Source organism: Phocoena sinus, chromosome 10, assembly GCF_008692025.1.
Source record: "Phocoena sinus isolate mPhoSin1 chromosome 10, mPhoSin1.pri, whole genome shotgun sequence".
Classification (NCBI taxonomy): Eukaryota; Metazoa; Chordata; class Mammalia; order Artiodactyla; family Phocoenidae; genus Phocoena; species Phocoena sinus.
In genome coordinates this window covers 70,645,847-70,664,391 of record NC_045772.1, presented here as the reverse complement: position 1 = coordinate 70,664,391, position 18,545 = coordinate 70,645,847, and the positions used below count along the sequence as shown (strand labels likewise).

At 34.4% G+C, this 18,545-nt stretch overlaps 1 protein-coding gene across 12 annotated transcripts in view; it reads left to right on the top strand.

Moving 5' to 3' along the window:
• Positions 1–18,545, top strand: part of PPHLN1 (periphilin 1) — a 142,171-nt gene that overhangs the window by 83,455 nt on the left and 40,171 nt on the right. For all 12 annotated transcript variants that reach the window (XM_032646022.1, XM_032646021.1, XM_032646013.1 and 9 more), the window contains one exon: positions 10,717–10,857. In XM_032646022.1, the coding sequence (XP_032501913.1) occupies positions 10,717–10,857 (141 nt within the window). The remainder of the gene's footprint in view (positions 1–10,716; positions 10,858–18,545) is intronic.

The window sequence follows — 18,545 nt, the reverse complement described above, 5'->3', positions numbered from 1 at the left end:
GGATATGATCTCTTTTTCTATGAGTTTTTAAAACAATTCCATATATAAGTGAGATCATACAGTTTTTGTCTCTCTCTGTCTGGCTTATATCACTTACCATGATGCCCTCAAGGTCCATCCATGTTGTTGCAAATGGCAGAATTTCTTTCTCTTTTATGGCTGAATAATATTTTATTGTGCATGTAACTTCTTTGTCTGTGTATCAGTTGATCGATACTTAGGTTGCTTCTGTATCTTGGCAATTGTAAATTATGCAGCTATGAACATTGGGGTGCATGTACATTTTCGAGTTAGTGTTTTCATTTTCTTCAAATATATACCCAAATGTGGAATTGCTGGATCATATGGTAATTCTCTTTTTAATTTTTTGAGGAATCTCATACTGTTTTCTGTAGCAGCTGTACCAATTTACAATCCCACCAACAGTGCACAAAGTTTCCCTTTTCTCCACATCCTCCCAGCATTTGTTACATCTTGTCCTTTTGAGGCTGGTCATTCTAAGAGGTGTGAGGTGATATCTTATTGTGGTGTTGATTTGCATTTCCCTAATGATTAGTGATGTTGAGCACCTTTTCATGTACCTGTAGGCCATTCATATATCTTCTCTGGAAAAATTTATATTCAGTTCCTTTGCCCATTTTTTAATCGTATTATTTGGTTTTGTGTGTGGTTTTTTGTTTTTTTGTTTTTTTTTTGCTATTGAGTTGTATGAGTTCTTTATTTTGGATATTAACTCTTTGTCCACATATATGATTTGCAAATATTTTTTCCCATTCTGTAGTTTGTCTTTCATTTTGTTAATCATTTCTTTTGCTGTGCAGAAGCTTCATAGTTTGATATAATATCACTTGTTTATTTTTTATTTTGTTGCTTGTGTTTTAGATGTCATATCTAAAAAATCATTGCCAAGACCCATATCAAGGAACTCTCTTTCCTGTTTTCTTGTAGGAGTTTTATGGTTTCCAGTCTTACATTTAAGTCTTTAGTGCATTTTGAGTTAATTTTTGTGAATAGTGTACGTTAGGGCTCTAGTTTCCTTCTTTGACATGTGAATAACCTGATTTCTTCAGCACCATTTATTGGAGAAACTTTCTTTTCTCCGTTGAGTATTCTGCCCTCCTCTGTGAAATATTAGTTGGCCATATATGCATGGGTTTATTTCAGGACTTTCAGTTCTGTTCCATTTGGCCTATGTGTCTCTTTTTATGCTGGTATCATACTGTTTTGATTACTGTAGCTAATGAGCTCTTTTAGTGTCAATTCAAGTTATTTCTCTCTTTGTTACTTGCCTTCTATTTTCCCAAAACTCATCTACTCTGATGTGTTTATTATGCTCATCAATTTATATTTTTGTATGTAGGTCTAGAATTATGATGAAGCTTGAAGTTCCTATTTTGAGTGTGTTTTAATAACTTTTTGTTTTGTTTGTTTTGCATTGACCTAACTAAAATGGAATCTAGTGGCAGAATTATTTTGACTGTGGGGTAGTCAGAACACAGTATAAATAATCTTTCTTGACATCATCTGAAATGAACGGTTGTCTATCTAGTGTTAGAAACCATATACTGATATTGTGATTTATTTCTTAAATTATTTTTTATTGTAGTATAATACATATAACATAAAACTTCCATCTTAACTGGTTTTTTTTTTTTTTTTTTACGTTCCACATCACTTTTATTGCACAGTGGATAGATAATAAAACAATCTTTTTTTAGAAGGATACTTATACCAAACAACCATGGGGAGTATGGGGATATACATTCCCAAATGCAAAGAGGAAAAAGGAGACAGTTAACATGACTTTTTCCAGAAGCCAGAATGAGCCCCAGAGTTTTGCCACAGTAAGACTAGTGGTACATAGTTTGATATGGTCACATTTAGCCAGTTTATTGGTATAGTGTCAGCAGTTGGGAAAAAAAGAACTACGCAATGGAGACCTTAATGCTCAAAGAACCATTAGGTGGCAGTAGGGACACAGGTATCTTTTTTTTTTTTTTTTATACAGCAGGTTCTTATTAGTTATCCATTTTATACATGTTAGTGTCTACATGTCCCAATCTCCCAATTCATCCCACCATCACACACCCCGCCCCCACCGCTTTCCCCCTTGGGGGTCCATACGTTTGTTTTGTACATCTGTGTCTCAATTTCTGCCCTGCAAAACCAGTTCATCTGTACCATTTTTCGAGGTTACATATATGCGTTAATATACGATATTTGTTTTTCTCTTTCTGACTTACTTCACTCTGTATGACAGTCTCTAGATTCATTCACGTCTCTACAAATGACCCAATTTTGTTCCTTTTTATGGCTGAGTAATATTCCATTGCATATATATACCACATCTTCTTTATCCATTTGTCTGTCGATGGGCATTTAGGTTGCTTCCATGACCTGGCTATTGTAAATAGTGCTGCAATGAAAACTGGGGGAGCATGTGTCTTTTTGAATTATGGTTTTCTCTGGGTATATGCCCGGTAGTGGGATTGCTGGGTCATACGGTAATTCTAGTTTTAGTTTTTTAAGGAGCCTCCATACTGTTCTCCATAGTGGCTGTATCAATTTACATTCCCACCAACAGTGCAGGAGGGTTCCCTTTTCTCCACACCCTCTCAAGCATTTGTTGTTTGTAGATTTTCTGATGATGCCCATTCTAGCTGGTGTGAGGTGATACCTCATTGTAGTTTTGATTTGTATTTCTCTAATGATTAGTGATGTTGAGCAGCTTTTCATGTTCTTCTTGGCCATCTGTATGTCTTCTTTGGAGAAATGTCTATTTACGTCTTCTGCCCATTTTTGGATTGGCTTGTTTGTTTTTTTAATATTGAGCTGCATGAGCTATTTATATATTTTGGAGATTAATCCTGTGTCCGTTGATTCGTTTGCAAATACTTTCTCCCATTCTGAGGGTTGTCTTTTCGTCTTGTTTATGGTTTCCTTTGCTGTGCAAAAGCTTTGGTTTCGTTAGGTCCCATTTGTTTATTTTTGTTTTTATTTCCATTACTCTAGGAGGTGGATCAAAAAAGATCTTGCTGTGATTTATGTCAAAGAGTGTTATTCCTGTGTTTTCTTCTAAGAGTTTTATAGTGTCCAGTCTTACATTTAGGTCTCTAATCCATTTTGAGTTTAGTTTTGTGTATGGTACTAGGGAGTGTTCTAATTTCATTCTTTTACATGTAGCTGTCCAGCTTTCCCAGCACCACTTACTGAAGAGACTGTCTTTTCTCTTGTATATCCTTGCCTCCTTTGTCATAGATGAGTTGAGCATAGGTGCGTGGGTTTATCTCTGGGCTTTCTGTCCTGTTCCATTGATCTATATTTCTGTTTTTGTACCAGTACCATACTCTCTTGATTACTGTAGCTTTGTAGTATAGTCTGAAGTCAGGAAGTCTGATTGCTCCAGCTCTGTTTTTCTCCCTCAAGACTGCTTTGGCTATTTGGGGTATTTTGTGTCTCCATACAAATTTTAAGATTGTTTTGTTCTAGTTCTGTAAAATATGCCATTGGTAATTTGCTAGGGATTGCATTGAATCTGTAGATTGCTTTGGGTAGTATAGTCATTTTCACAATATTGATTCTTCCAATCCAAGAACGTGGTATATCTCTCCATCTGTTGGTATCATCTTTAATTTCCTTAATCAGTGTCTTATAGTTTTCTACATACAGGTCTTTTGTCTCCCTAGGTAGGTTTATTCCTAGGTATTTTAATCTTCTTGCTGCAATGGTAAATGGGAGTGTTTCCTTAATTTCTCTTTCAGATTTTTCATCATTAGTGTATAGGAATGCAAGAGATTTCTGTGCAATTATTTTGTATCCTGCAACTTTACCAAATTCATTGATTAGCTCTAGTAGTTTTCTGGTGGCATCTTTAGGATTCTCTATGTATAGTATCATATCATCTGCAAACAGTGACAGTTTCACTTCTTCTTTTCCAATTTGTATTCCTTTTGTTTCTTTTTCTTCTCTGATTGCCGTGGCTAGGACTTCCAAAACTATGTTAAATAGTAGTGGTGAGAGTGGACATCCTTGTCTCGTTCCTGATCTTAGAGGAAGTGCTTTCAGTTTTTCACCATTGAGAATGATGTTTGTTGTGGGTTTGTCGTATGTGGCCTTTACTATGTTGAGGTAGGTTCCCTTTGTGCCCACTTTTTGGAGAGTTCTAATCATAAATCGGTGTTGAATTTTGTCAAAAGCTTTTTCTGCATCTATTGAGATGATCATATGGTTTTTCTCCTTCAATTTGTTAATATGGTGTATCACATTGATTGCTTTGCCTATATTGAAGAATCCTTGCATCCCTGGGATAAATCCCACTCGATCATGGTGTGTGATCCTTTTAATGTGTTGTTGGATTCTGTTTGCTAGTATTTTGTTGAGGATTTTTGCATCTATATTCATCAGTGATATTGGTCTGTAATTTTCTTTTTTTGTAGTATCTTTGTCTGGTTTTGGCATCAGGGTGATTGTGGCCTCATAGAATGAGTTTGGGAGTGTTCCTTCCTCTGCAATTTTTTGAAAGAGTTTGAGAAGGATGGGTGTTAGCTCTTCTGTAAACGTTTGATAGAATTCACCTGTGAAGCCATCTGGTCCTGGACTTTTGTTTGTTGGAAGATTTTTAATCACAGTTTCAATTTCATTACTTGTGATTGGTCTGTTCACATTTTCTATTTCTTCCTGGTTCAGTCTTGGAAGGTTATACCTTTCTAAAAATTTGTCCGTTTCTTCCAGGTCATCCATTTTATGGGCACAGAGTTGCTTGTAGTAGTCTCTTAGGATGCTTTGTATTTCTGTGGTGTCTGTTGTAACTTCTCCTTTTTCATTTCTAATTTTATTGATTTGAGTCCTCTCCCTCTTTTTCTTGATGAGTCAGGCTAATGGTTTATCAATTTTGTTTATCTTCTCCAAGAACCAGCTTTTAGTTTTATTGAGCTTTACTATTGTTTTCTTGGTTTCTATTTCATTTATTTCTCCTCTGATCTTTATGATTTCTTTCCTTCTCCAACTTTGGGTTTTGTTTGTTCTTCTTTCTCTAGTTCCTTTAGGTGTAAGTTTAGATTGTTTATGTGAGATTTTTCTTGTTTCTTGAGGTAGGCTTGTATTGCTATAAACTTCCTTCTTAGAACTGCTTTTGCTGCATCCTATAGGTTTTGAATTGTCATGTTTTCATTGTCATTTGTCTGTAGGTATTTTTTGATTTCCTCTTTGATTTCTTTAGTGATCTCTTGGTTATTTAATAACGTATTGTTTAGCCTCCTTGTGTTTGTATTTTTTACGTTTTTTTCCCCGTAATTGATTTCTAACCTCATAGCGTTGTGGTCAGAAAAGATGCTTGATACGATTTCAGTTTTCTTAAATTTACTGAGGCTTGATTTGTGACCCAAGATGTAATCTATCATGGAGAATGTTCTATGCGCACCTGAGAAGAAAGTGTAATCTGCTGTTTTTGGATGGAATGTCCTATAAATACCAATTAAATCTGTCTAGTCTATTGTGTCATTTAAGGCTCATCTTAACCATTTTAAGTGTATAGTTCAGTGGTATTAAATACATTCACATTATTATGCACATCACCACCCTCCATCCCCTTAACTCTTTTCACCTGTAAAACTGAAACTCTACACCAATTAAACAACAACTCTCCAAAGCAATTTTATCAGTTTATTCTCCCCCTCCCTCAGTCCCTGGCAACCACTATTATGCTTTCTGTCATTATGATTTTGACTACTTTAAGTACTTAAGTGGAATCATATAGTATTCCACTTAAGTGGAATCATATAGTATTCATTATGCATAGTGTCTTCTAGGTTCATCCATGTAGTAGCATATTGTAGAATTTCCTGTTTCTTTTAAAAGGCTGAGTAATATTCCATTGTGTATGTGTGTACTATATTGTGTGTGTGTGTGTGTGTGTGTTAAATGCTTTATATTATTTAGAATTCCTTAGTAGATTTTTAAATAGGTTTAAAAGATACTTTAGTGAAATTTTGGGAAATTGATTGGGGTTTTTAGATGGGCTAGGAGTACATTCTTTTTTTAAAAATTTTTTTACAGTAAGTCCTTGTTGGTTATCTATTTTAAATATAGCAGTGTGTGTGTGTACCGCGTTTTGTTTTCTTTTCATTGGTATGTTGTGTTTTCATTTTCATTCATCTCTAAGTGTTTCTTACTTTCCCTTGTGATTTTTCTTTGTTTGTTTAAAAGTGCATTAATTTCCAGAATTTTGTGAATTTTCCAGATTTTTCTTTTTAAATCTGTTGAGACTTAATATGTGCCCCAATACAGGGAAATGTTCCATGTACACTTGAGAAGAATGTACACTCTGTTGAAGTTTGGTGGATTGTTCTGTATATGTCTGTTAGATGTAGTTAGTGTATTGTGTTGCTTAAGCCCACTATTCCCTTACTTATTTCCTTACTTATTGTGAAACTGTTTATTTCTCCCTTTAATTTTGTCAGGTTTTGTTTCATATATTTTTATAGTTTGTCATTAGGTGTGTAAATGTTTGTAATTGTTATATCTTCTTGCTTTATTGAAACTTTTATTAATACATAATGTCCTTGTCTCTTGTAACCTTTTTTTATTTAGAGTTTATCTGTCTGATATTATTATAGCCACTCTTGCTTTTTTTTGTTTACTATGTGCAAGGAATATCTTTTTTCCATCCTTTTAGTTTCCACCTGTTTGTGTCTTTGGGTCTCAAGTGAATCTCTTGTTGATAACATATTGTTGGATCATATGTTTTTATTCATTCTGCCAATTTCTGTCTTTGGACTGGAGAATTTAAACCATTTACACTTGGAAGTAATTACTGAGGAGGGACTTACTCCTGTCATTGTGCTATTTGTTTTCTATATGCCCTGTGGCTTTTTTGTTCCTCATTTCCTGCATTCAGGTCTTCTTTTGTTTTTAGTTGATTTTTTGTAGTGAAATGTTAAAATTTCTATCTTGTTTCCTTTTGTGTATATTTTATAGCTGTTTTCTTTGTGGGTACAATGGAGAAGACATTTAACATCCTAAAATTGTGACACTAATTTAAATTTATACCAGCTTACCTGCAATAACATACAAAGCCTGTACTCCTTTACAGCTCTGTCTCTACCTCCTCATTTGTTGATGTTCCACAATTACATCGTTATACATTGTGTGCCTCCCTAAACCATAAACTAATAATTATTTTAAATACATTAGCATATTAAATTATCTAGAAAATAAGACTTGGAGTTATAAACCAACATTGCAGTGATACTAGTTTTTACACTAATAATTTTTTTCTTTAAATGTCATAGTCTCCTAAATCATGTTGCAAATAAAAAGTGCAGTTTCCAACTATTTACAGTAATACTAACTGTTTTAACTCTGCATTTAACTTTATTGAGCTCTTTATTCCTCCATACAGCTTCGAGTTACCATCTAGTGTCCTTTCATTTCACCTTGCAGGGCTTCCTTAAGCATTTCTTGCATGACAGATCTAGTATCATGAACTTCCTCAGCTTTTGTTTATCTGGGAATGTCTTAATTTCTCCCTCACTTATGAAGGACAGTTTTGGTGGATATAGCAGTCTTTGTTGGCAGTTTTTTCTTTCAACACTTTGAACATATCAGTCCACTGTCTTCTGGCCTCCAAAGTTTCTGATGAGAAATCTGCTTAATCTTAGTTGAAGACCCCTTGTATTGATGATGATGATTTCTTGCTGCTTTCAAGATTCTCCCTTTGTCTTTATCTTTAAAGTTTGATTATAATGTGTCTTTTGAGCTTCTTTGAGTTCATCTTGGGTTTTTTTGAGCTTCTTGGATGTTTATATTCATATCTTTCATCAGATTTGGGAGTTTTCAGCCGTTATTCATTCAAGTATCTTCTCTGCCCCTTTCTCTCTCTCCTTCTTCTGAGATTCCCAGAAGGATGTATATATTAAGTGTATATTGGTTCACTTGATGGTGCTCCACAGATCCCTTAGGTTCTGTTCACTTTTCTTCAATCTTTTTTCTTTCTGTCCTTCAGGCAATAATTTCCTATTTCCTTGTCCTGTTTTTCAAGTTCACTGATTCTTTCTTCTGCCTTTGAATCCCTCTAGTGAATTTTTTATTATAATTATTGGTCTTATTAGTTATGAAATTTATTTTTCATTTCCTTTTAGGTTTTTTATTTCTTTATTGATATTTCCATTTTGTTCACACATTGCTTTCTTGGCTTTTCCCACAACTTTCTTTAGTTCTTTGTGCATCTTAGAGACGGTTATTTTAAAGTTTTTTCATCCAGTAGATCTGCCATTAGGTCTTTTTCAGGAGCAGTTTCTGTTGATTCATTTTTTTCTTTGAATGAGCAATACTTTGCCGTTTCTTTGTATGATTTGTGATTTTTTTTGTTGAACACTGGGCATTTGAATCTAATAATGTGGTAACTCTGTAAGTCAGATTCCCCCTGTTCCCCTGGGCTTGCTGTTGTTGTTGTTACTGTTTGTTTTTTATTGTTGGCTGTTTCTGTACTGAGGATCAGTCTGAGGTGTAAACAAAGTCTTCTCTGTTCTTTCTGAGCCTTTCCCTTGTTGTGCCCATTTACTTTCTAACTTCCCCCATGTATACAGTTTTTTTTTTAACATTCTTATCTTTAATGTCTGGCTCCCAAAAGAGGAAGATGTGAAAAATGAAGGGGGAGGGTTCTGGTCCTTTATATCCCCTGGAAGTCACTTCAGTCAGAATAAGAGGGGCTTGCAACAGTCGGGGGAGGTATAATAATAATGGCTGTTCACCTGTTTGTCTGCCCCTCTGATCAGAAGCAGCAATCAGTGATCGGAGCACAGTTCCCTGATATTTGAAGGATAGGGTACTTTTTCCCCAGTCTGACTCCCATAAGCAATGTGTAAGCTGCTCTAGGAACATGTACACAGCTTCCTGCCAAGTGGGTAGGGGTGGGAGATGGGCAGCTGCTACTGTGTGAAGAGCTGAATTTAACCTCAGTTTTACCACCCATGTCTTCCTCGGAAGGGACAAGACTTCAACAGAGTCCAGAGTTCCACAACAGTTAAATCAGACATTATGCCAGTGTAATTTTTTGTGTAGGTTGGGAGACAGATTGCTAGTGCTTCCTATTCTGCTGTTTTCCCAGAATCCTCTCCCCATGATTCGTGTACTTTCAATTTAAATCCCGTAAGATATATAACTCAGACTTATAAAAACCAGGTTTTTTAAAAAAGTAGATTATGCATGCACATGTCAGAAATTCAAAAGGCATTGGAAAAGGTACAGTGTCTTCTAAGTTATCCCTATTGAGACAGCCTCTTCTATCATTTTTTTCCCCATAGGTAATATCCCTCCAGAGATAGTGTGTTCATATATATGCATAAAGGTATATATACCCATGCTTCCCTCTTCCCTTTTGTTTTTGACACAACTGGCAGTATATTTATGGGGAATGACCTTCAGGACTTGCCAGGAGAAAAATTAGGATACATTATACAATATATTTAGACTGTTCTTATTCTTTTAAATGATTTCTTAGTATTCCATGGTTCTAGATAGTGCATAATTTACTTGATGGACATTTAGGTTGTTTTCAATCATTTGCCATTAATGGCAGCCATATCTTAGCATTCGTTGCTCATGTGTGTATCTGTAGATTAAGTTCCTACAGGTGAAGGTGCTTGGTGAAAGGGATATGTGGCACATTTTGATAAATATTGCCAAATTACTCTCTAAAGAGGTCGTGGCAGTGTACAACACATTAGATGTTGGAATGCCACTGCTTTTACAGGTGAAAAATACCACTAATTAATATATATCTTGTGACTTCTGTAAACCTACTGCTGTTTGCTGCTACGTCAATCACAAAAACCGTAAGTTTTTTGATAAACTTGTGATAAGTACAGTTTTCTTATTTCCTCCTTCACCTCCCACCCAACTAAAATATACAACAGTAAAATATATTAGCTCTAACTTTACTCTTTCCAAGTTACTGCTTACTGCAGGCTCCATGAAGCCAAGAACTTTTGTCTGTTCTGTTCATTGATATATCTAGCGTCACTTGAGCAGTGCTTGGCATTTATCATAGAATAAATTTTTGAGTAAACTAATGCATTGTAGTTAAATAATAGTTTTCCCTCATTTATTTAGTTTTCCTCTTTTCATCAAAAGTATTTTTAGAAAGTAAGATAATCGGCCTTGGGCTTTTTATGGGATCATTTACTCATTAATGAACTATTGCAGTATTGTTGAAGTAATAATTATTGCTGTTTGGAGTTGTTTTCTTTTCAGTTATTTCAATAAATTCTTAGGTTACAGGAGGCAGGGTATTTTTAACTTCTGAAGTAGAGTCCTTTTCTATGTTTCTGTGTAATATATTTGCTTATGTGTGTTCACACTTCTCACTTCCAGTTGGACTTTTTTCTTCTGTGTTTCTTACATAGATTGATTAAGGAATAGTTACAGGACAAAACCTTCTAGCTCTGTCTTAATATAGTATGAAATATAATTTTGGAATGGAATAAACCTAGAGGCTTTGTCTTACCTAAGATTTAAAAAGTAGCCATCATTTCCTCTTTAATCCTCCTCACATAAGTTCATTATGCATAGCAAGTTTGAAAGTGTTTCTTTTCTTAAGACAGGTTAAATTTAGCACTTTCTCTTGAGATAATCTGCCAATTGGTGCTTATATTCAGTCATCTAAAATGCTGTATGTCCTTTAAGAAAGTAATAAAAGATTTCTAATTCTTTTTAAAGGCGGGATCCACGGCACCATTGTTCATTGACCAGCCAGAAGAACCTGAGACAAATGCAACAGATGGCATAGAATTATTCGAAGACAGTCAGCTAACCAGTCGCTCTAAAGCAATAGCCTCAAAAACCAAAGAGATTGAACAGGTGAGAATCCAGTCTGCTTAAAGTACAAAATCTTCTGTTCCTGTCATTTGGTACACAGTAGTTACAGTAAATATTTATTGAATAAATATTTCATTTTGTCTTTTTCCATTTGTGACCCTGAAATTACAATGTAAAAAATTCTAAAATATGTTTGATTTGATTTCACAGTAATTTTGATCAGTTTGGTCCTCCACCCCTGCTTACTTTTTTTTTTTCTCTTTTTAATAAAAAACAAGCTTCTATTTTAGAGAATATTAATATTCTAGTTAGTGTGGAGCAATTAAAGAACTATTAAACGTAGAGATGCGTTGAAAAATATTAAATATACCAATATAATAGCAAATGTTAGTTTTGAATACTGGGATTACAGATGTTTCTTGATGGTTTTCATTATACTTTTAAGTATTTTTCAAATATTAAAGAAAAAATAAAGGATAGGTATTTAAATCTAATTTTAATGATGTCATTTTGAAAAGTCAGGGTCTTGTTTTTAATAGATTGAATAGATTGCTTAAGGAATAGTTATAGGACAAAACCTTCTATCTGTATCTTAATACAGTGTGAAATGTAATTTTGGAATAGAATAAGCCTAGAGGCTTTGTCTTACCTAAGATTTAAAAAGTAGCCATCATTTCCTCTTTAATCCTCCTCGCATATGCTCATTATGCATAGAAAAGTTGAAAGTGTTTCAATATGGAAATATTTCCTGCTTTATAGGGTATTATCACTTTATGAGAATTAAATGAAGTAAATGAAATGTGAAAGGGCTTTCTAAAATGTGACATGTTGTACAGCTGTTTGTTTTTGATGTTGTTACTCTCTAGTGCCTTGAGTAAATGTCATTATATTGTTATATAATCTTCTAAAAACTGTTGGAAATTAAGAACAAAATTAAACCTTTTCTCAAGGTGCTGTCCATTTCCACATCAATTAAAATCTATTTCCCTTGGTTAAGTAGAAGATCTTATTTAAATCCTAGATATGATTGTGCAGCTTATATAGGAAAACGGTGACTAAGAAAATCCGGTTTAATTTGGTGATGTGAAAGGCAGATTGGTGCCTTTCAAGATATCAATTAAATGGGAGTAAATAAATGGTTTGCTCACTAGGTGTATCTTCCAGTACGAATATGAACATCATTGCCCTATATAAAATTACTGTCTTTTTACTCTGACTTATTTTTCTTTGTAGCTTTTTTTTTTTTCCCCTACCATTTGACATATGTTTGCTTGTCTCCCTTCCATATGGAAGCTTCATGAGAGCAAGGACTTTGTTTTGTTTACTGCTTTATCTTCATTACCCAGAATAGCGATTGGCATGTAGTGGGCTCACAAGAAATATGTGTTGTATGGATAGTCACTGAGTCACTTGAAATCAGAGTGTGTCTTAACCTGACCACTTAACACAGTGCCTAGGCCCAGCACTTAGTAAGTGCTTGATAAGTGATTGTTAAGTGAATGAATTATTTAATGTTATTTTTCTTTTTCACCTAAATTGCAGCTCTTTAAAGGAGAGGTTTTCTTAAGAATATAACTGGTAGAAAAACTTGACTGACTCCCCTATTGGGAGGGAGTATTTTGGGTTGTTATTTATTAATATTTTTGTACTGTCTCCTCTTGTTATTAGTCATAGTTGATCTATTTGATCTTGAAAAGGTGAGTTACCAGTCAGAGGTAGAGCCTAGCTTAGCAGCACACACATAAAATTATTTAGTATGAAACCAGTGTTTGTATACTTTACAGACACCCATATATGTTTGAGCTGTAAGTATGACTGTATTTCTGTTTTCATCTGCCCATTGTTCAAACACATGAAAAATCTGATACTAAAGTATATTGAACAAGGAAAGATGAGCTAAAGAAAGAAAAATAACTCTAAAAGGTCATTACTGTATTCTGATGTACTAGAGAAGTAAAACCATTATAAAATAGAGAACTTAATAATGTTAAATATTGGAATGTAACTATTGTGTTCTTGCTAGGGTACTTTGGTTTTCATATATTGACAAGAAAATCAAACCAGAATTCCTCAAAATGTCACAAAGCTAGTAAATAATGACATGTAATTATTTTATAAATCATGTCTTGATGTTACAGTGATTTTTGAAAATGAAAAAATTAGGTTTATGGGGATTTCTTTTCAACATTTGCATATTTTATTTTTAGAGATTAAATACCAGATGGATAGGAATATTATAAAGGTTTAAGAAAGCTAGATGGTAGTTATTATACAGCTGTCTAGTAATTTATATTTTTCCATATGCTTGAAATATTGCATGATTTAATAAATGAATAATAGCCCCCCAAAAAAAGAACCTGCATAGATGAGGCCAACAAATCAAACTTAGAATTATGTAGGAATGTAAATATTGGTGTTATAGCCAAGTTGCTTTTTCTCCCTGTTATGTCAAATGCAGTATGTTCAGATATCTTATAAATTTCCACATGTTTTTTGAGGGTTTATATAAATTAGGTCCTTCAGCCCTTGAATCCAAAGAAAGTCATTAACTTGAGGCAGTATTACAATATGTAATAAACTAAATCTTCAGGCCAAAATTTAATTTAATTCAGAGGGCCTACAAATGTGGCTTATTCGATGTTTAAGGGCACGCATATGGATATAGATTGTATCAGAATCACTTCAATAAGAGCAGATTCATGTTCTTTGCCATATTATTGCCATCTCATTCCTGGGCATATAAGAATTCGGTAGGGTAGAGGTACAGGTGTCTTTTGAAAAAGCTGCCAGCTTATAGTCGTATATGGTGGAGAACCACTGGTCTAAAATCCTTGAGCCAGAAGACATCAGATTGCATCTCTGAATATTATGTTGCTAGAGATCATTTGAATCATCTCACTTTTACATAAATATCTTTTAGTGGATATGATTCATTCTCTTGCTACAGCACATTTATCCTGCTTATGCTTTGGATCCTGTGGTGTATCTTTTCCCCCTATTTCCCCAGATTATCCCCTCTTACCCAATTTGGGCCACCTTTTACATTCAAATACTGGAATATTTTCCTAGGCTTTCTGGCTTCTGAGCTTAGAAAGGCGAACTTCAGAATTTCTTCTGTCATTATGGTAATTCCTAGAGAGACTTAATCCACAAAAATATAGGTGATGAATTGGGAGATTGGGATTGACATATATACACTAATATGTATAAAATGGATAACTAATAAGAACCTACTGTATAAAAAATAAATAAAATTCAAAAGAAATCTATAGGTGATTCATATTCTGGTTCAGGTATTTGGCATTAACCCCTTGATCGTGATATATCTCTTAAGTCCTCACATACCTACTACTACTGAATTATTTGATTTGAAAGTGCATCCTACTCCTTGATATTTTACCAGTGAGGAATCTTGTCTTTTTTTTTTTTTTTTTTTTTTTTTTTTTTTTTTTTTTTTTGCGCTATGCGGGCCTCTCACTGTTTGCGGAGCACAGGCTCCGGACGCGCAGGCTCAGCAGCCATGGCTCACGGGCCAGCCACTCCGCGGCATGTGGGATCTTCCCGGACCGGGGCACGAACCCGTGTCCCCTGCATCGGCAGGCGGACTCTCAACCACTGCGCCACCAGGGAAGCCCAGGAATCTTGTCTTTTAACAAATTGTTACTTTGAATGAACGATGCAAATTGAAAGCCTCCATTATTACATACCCTTCTTCCCTCTATTGTACCTTGAGGGATAAAGCAATATTTACTTTAACTCTTTGGAATTCTCTTATTTAAGATTTGCAAAATCCCTGATAGATTTTGATAAAATTGTGCTTAGACATAACCTGTCAGTGAGATCCTTTATTTTCTGGCATCTAATGATATTTAAGTCTTCTTGTAATTCCCCACTGGCAAGATCTGGCTTTGATTGTTCTATTTTCCTCTTTCTTCAGATGGAATCAGATAATATGAGTAGATCTGGGGTGGGTACACACACACACACACACACACACACACGTATATGTATACATACACAGACAAAAAAATATGCATATGCATTGTTGGCCTAGCAGATCATATGACTAAGAGTGTCAGGGTGGCTAAAATCCTCCTGAAGACCCAAGAAGTTGTAGAGGAGCAGGTGCCTAGTGAAGCAACTGTAAGGATAGTTGGTGTGTAACTGAAGTTTATTAGGATCTTTTGCTCTGCCAACTAGTCTTAAAAAAAAGAACCTTTCATCTCTTCACTCTCAAGGCACCATGCTTATATTGTAATTCTCTGCTTTTGTTGTACATCTGTGGGGCCTTTAAAAAGCAGAGCTTGTTGGATATCTGCCATAAATATTCCGGTAAGTTAGTTACCAGAGCTTCTCAAACTTTAATGTGGGTGTAAGTCACTGGGGGATCTTGTTAAAATACAGATTTTGATTCAGTAGATCTGGGATGGGGCTTGAGATTGGAATGTCTGACATTCTCCCAGGTGACGCTGATTTTACTAGTCTATGTACCATATTTGGAGTAACAAGGAGTTGGAAGGAGGTGACTGTTTTTTCTTAGGTTCTTCTATACTTTCTAATGTGCTGAAAGGTTGAAAACTATGACCCCCTTTTATGTAAATTAAGAGACTTTTGTACTGTCTGTTTTTTAATTGTGGTATAATTAACATGCAATAAAATGCATAGATCTTAAATATTCAGTTGGATAAGTTGTAACAGTTGTAGCACTTTGTAAATATCACCCAAAACAAATATTTATGAAAGTCTTTTCTATTATGTTAAAATATCCTCCAGCCCATCCATTGAAAGCTGTATTTTAAGTGATAAAATACACAAGGATAAAATTCAAAAGGCACAAGAGATTATGCAGGGAAAACAAGTTTCGTTCTCACCTATAATTCTTAGCTGCCCAGTTTCTTTCCCCAGCGTGTAGATATACTGTATATATGATGTATGTGTATATATGTGTATATATACATATTTTTGTGTATACACAGAGTTTATATACAGTATTTATGTTATGTGTGTATACACACATACATACATATACACACACACACATCTGGAGCATGTTTGATTCAGATGAGTGGAGATAAAAGTTGGTGTGTGTGTCTCCATGCTTTTTCTTTAAATACAGTACCATACTCTGTACCCTGTTCAATGTTTTAGTGACCATTCTATATCAGTATATATAACTAGTCCCCTATTAATAGACATTTATAATCCCTTGGGAACTGTGTTTCAAAATATAGGTCCTCTGATTTCTCCACATTAAAAAAATGTATATATATGTATTTTTTAAATAAACAAAATATTACATTTAAAATATACATTTTGGGGCTGTGGAGTTGCTTTAATACTGTGGGTGTTTATGTTTTGTGAAGTGCTGTACAGGTTTTAGTAACTGCATAGGAGATCACCAGAGTGCCTGTTTACCTCTCATGGTTCTAATGGCATGCCAAGTTTGAGCGTAACTGTAATATGTGAGTTTGTAGAGAATCTGAATTTCTTGCTTGTACCAATCTTTATCAGCCTTTCTTAAAAATTATGTTAGTAGATGCAATTAATAAAATCTAAGCCAATCTAATTGCGGGGATGTACCTGATAATATTCTTTAAATGCATTACTCATGATGCTCCTCAAATCACAGAAAGTCATCATTTGTAAGGGGGACGGTCCATCTCCTCTTTCTTCTTATTTGGTGAGTAATTCAAAAAAGAACAAGTACCATGAAGGCAAATTCATTTTTAAGACCTCTTTGGCTATTTCAGGACACTATCCTAATAACATAAAGCTGTTTTATGAAAAAGCTGATATTTCTACCTGCAAGTAAGTCTCTCTATTAACAGAATGGTTGATTACTATATTTATCTGATAATTTATAATTGAAATATAGACAGGAATCATTTTAGATCCAGAGGGGGTGCCAATCTAATGTTCTAAAACAGAGAGACTACTCAGAGACTCTTGATAGGGGGGATTGTGTATTTTTCTTCTTTCCTTCTTTTAACTTCCAAAGACTTAAACTGAATATACTTTTGTTTTGGTAAAGACATTATTTTTTATAGTCAATCATAGCTATGCCAGCCTTGTTATATTGAGGAAATTTTATTTCTTAGCCATGTTGGGGCCACTTTTCCTTACTCTAGTTAATAAAAATCAAGTTAGTTCAGAAATCATTTTGTTGCCTGTCTAGGTCATCAGTCTTATAGGTTAATATGGTTTTGCTGTAAGTCTAGATCAATCTACTTAATATGTGATTTTTATTGTAATTTGAATTCTACATGTTAACCATTTTGTGACCGTATGGGCTGCTCACTGGCTTTTCTTCATCAAAATAAAAAAGTTAGGCTGAATAATCTTAGGTCTCTTCCTAATCTAAATCATATTAAAAATTAAAAGCTAAATATTGCTTCTTCTGTACACACTATTATATGTGTACATAAAGAAGCTAATTTCAGATTTAACTATAGAATATTTAAGTGTTGATTCTTTTTTAAACCTCTTAATGAGGACACAGCGTACTTACATTAAAATGCTTTTTAAAAACTCAAATATTTATCACTGCTATGTATCAGTCAGTAATTAAATAGTGCTTGTTGAGCTAATGAATTGTGCAGAAAGGGTTTTCTTCAGTAGACAAGACGTTCCGTTTAGTCACCATTCTGCCTGTGGCCCTCTTCTTTTCTTCAAGTGTCTAGTTTCAGTCACCGTCTAACTATATAGCTGATTCTTCCCAGTCCTCTCACTGGGTCGCTCTTTCTCCCTCAATATAAAATAGGATATTTTTGTTTTACTTTTACAGAGAAAAGGCTTGAAAGTTAATCAAATGAACCATCTTCCTGAAATGTTAACTAGAGTTGCAGACATGGAGAAGAGTCACACATGATGGGTTTAAATGAAATTGTTTCCAAAGTAGTGGCAACTCTATCATTGTATATGCATGATCTAATAAGCATTTTATACTAGTCCTACATGATAGAAACATTCTTTGTTTTTTCTTTTTATCAGAGCAAGTAGCGAACTTTTTAAAAGTGCAGACATCAAGTCTAGACATCAAGTCTACCCTACTGTATTTAACAGTCCATTATTACCAACCACTTATTCGGACCTTACATATATAGATTTAGTAAAATATACTCACATACGATTTACCTCTGAAAAATCTCTTATTCCCAAAACACATTGAAAATAAATCATTTATTTTGGCTAAATTTCAGAGTTTTTGAAATTTATCAGTCAGATTCTGTTCATGCTCTTACTATAGACACTTGTTGCTGAAACGTAAGAGTAAAGTTTTCACTTTAAGGGAGTTTCATCTGGAAGCTGTCTCAGAAGGTAATTTGTATTATATTTGAAATGTCAAAACCAAGTGTCTTAGCTTTTACGTTTAATTAAAAGTTATTTATATCTGATATAAATCCATACATATGGAGATTGATGACTCTGTTAAGATACTATTTTTACATAAAATATAAAATTTGGACAATACAGATACCAAGCCTTATAAAAACCATACTTAAAATGTTGCAAGTACCAGAAGAGATGAGGCCATCCTGGACATTATACCTGGGAATGTCATCATTTAAACAAAAGTACCCAATACAGGTATTCCCCATGGCGTAAGCCCATGTGTGAGCTTCCTTCTCTCACCTCCCTTCTTTGTTTCCTGTCAACCAGTGTTAGGTAAGGATCTTCTCTAGTGGTTCCAAATTACTGTCACTTGCTATTCAGTTCCCCTTTTGTAAGTT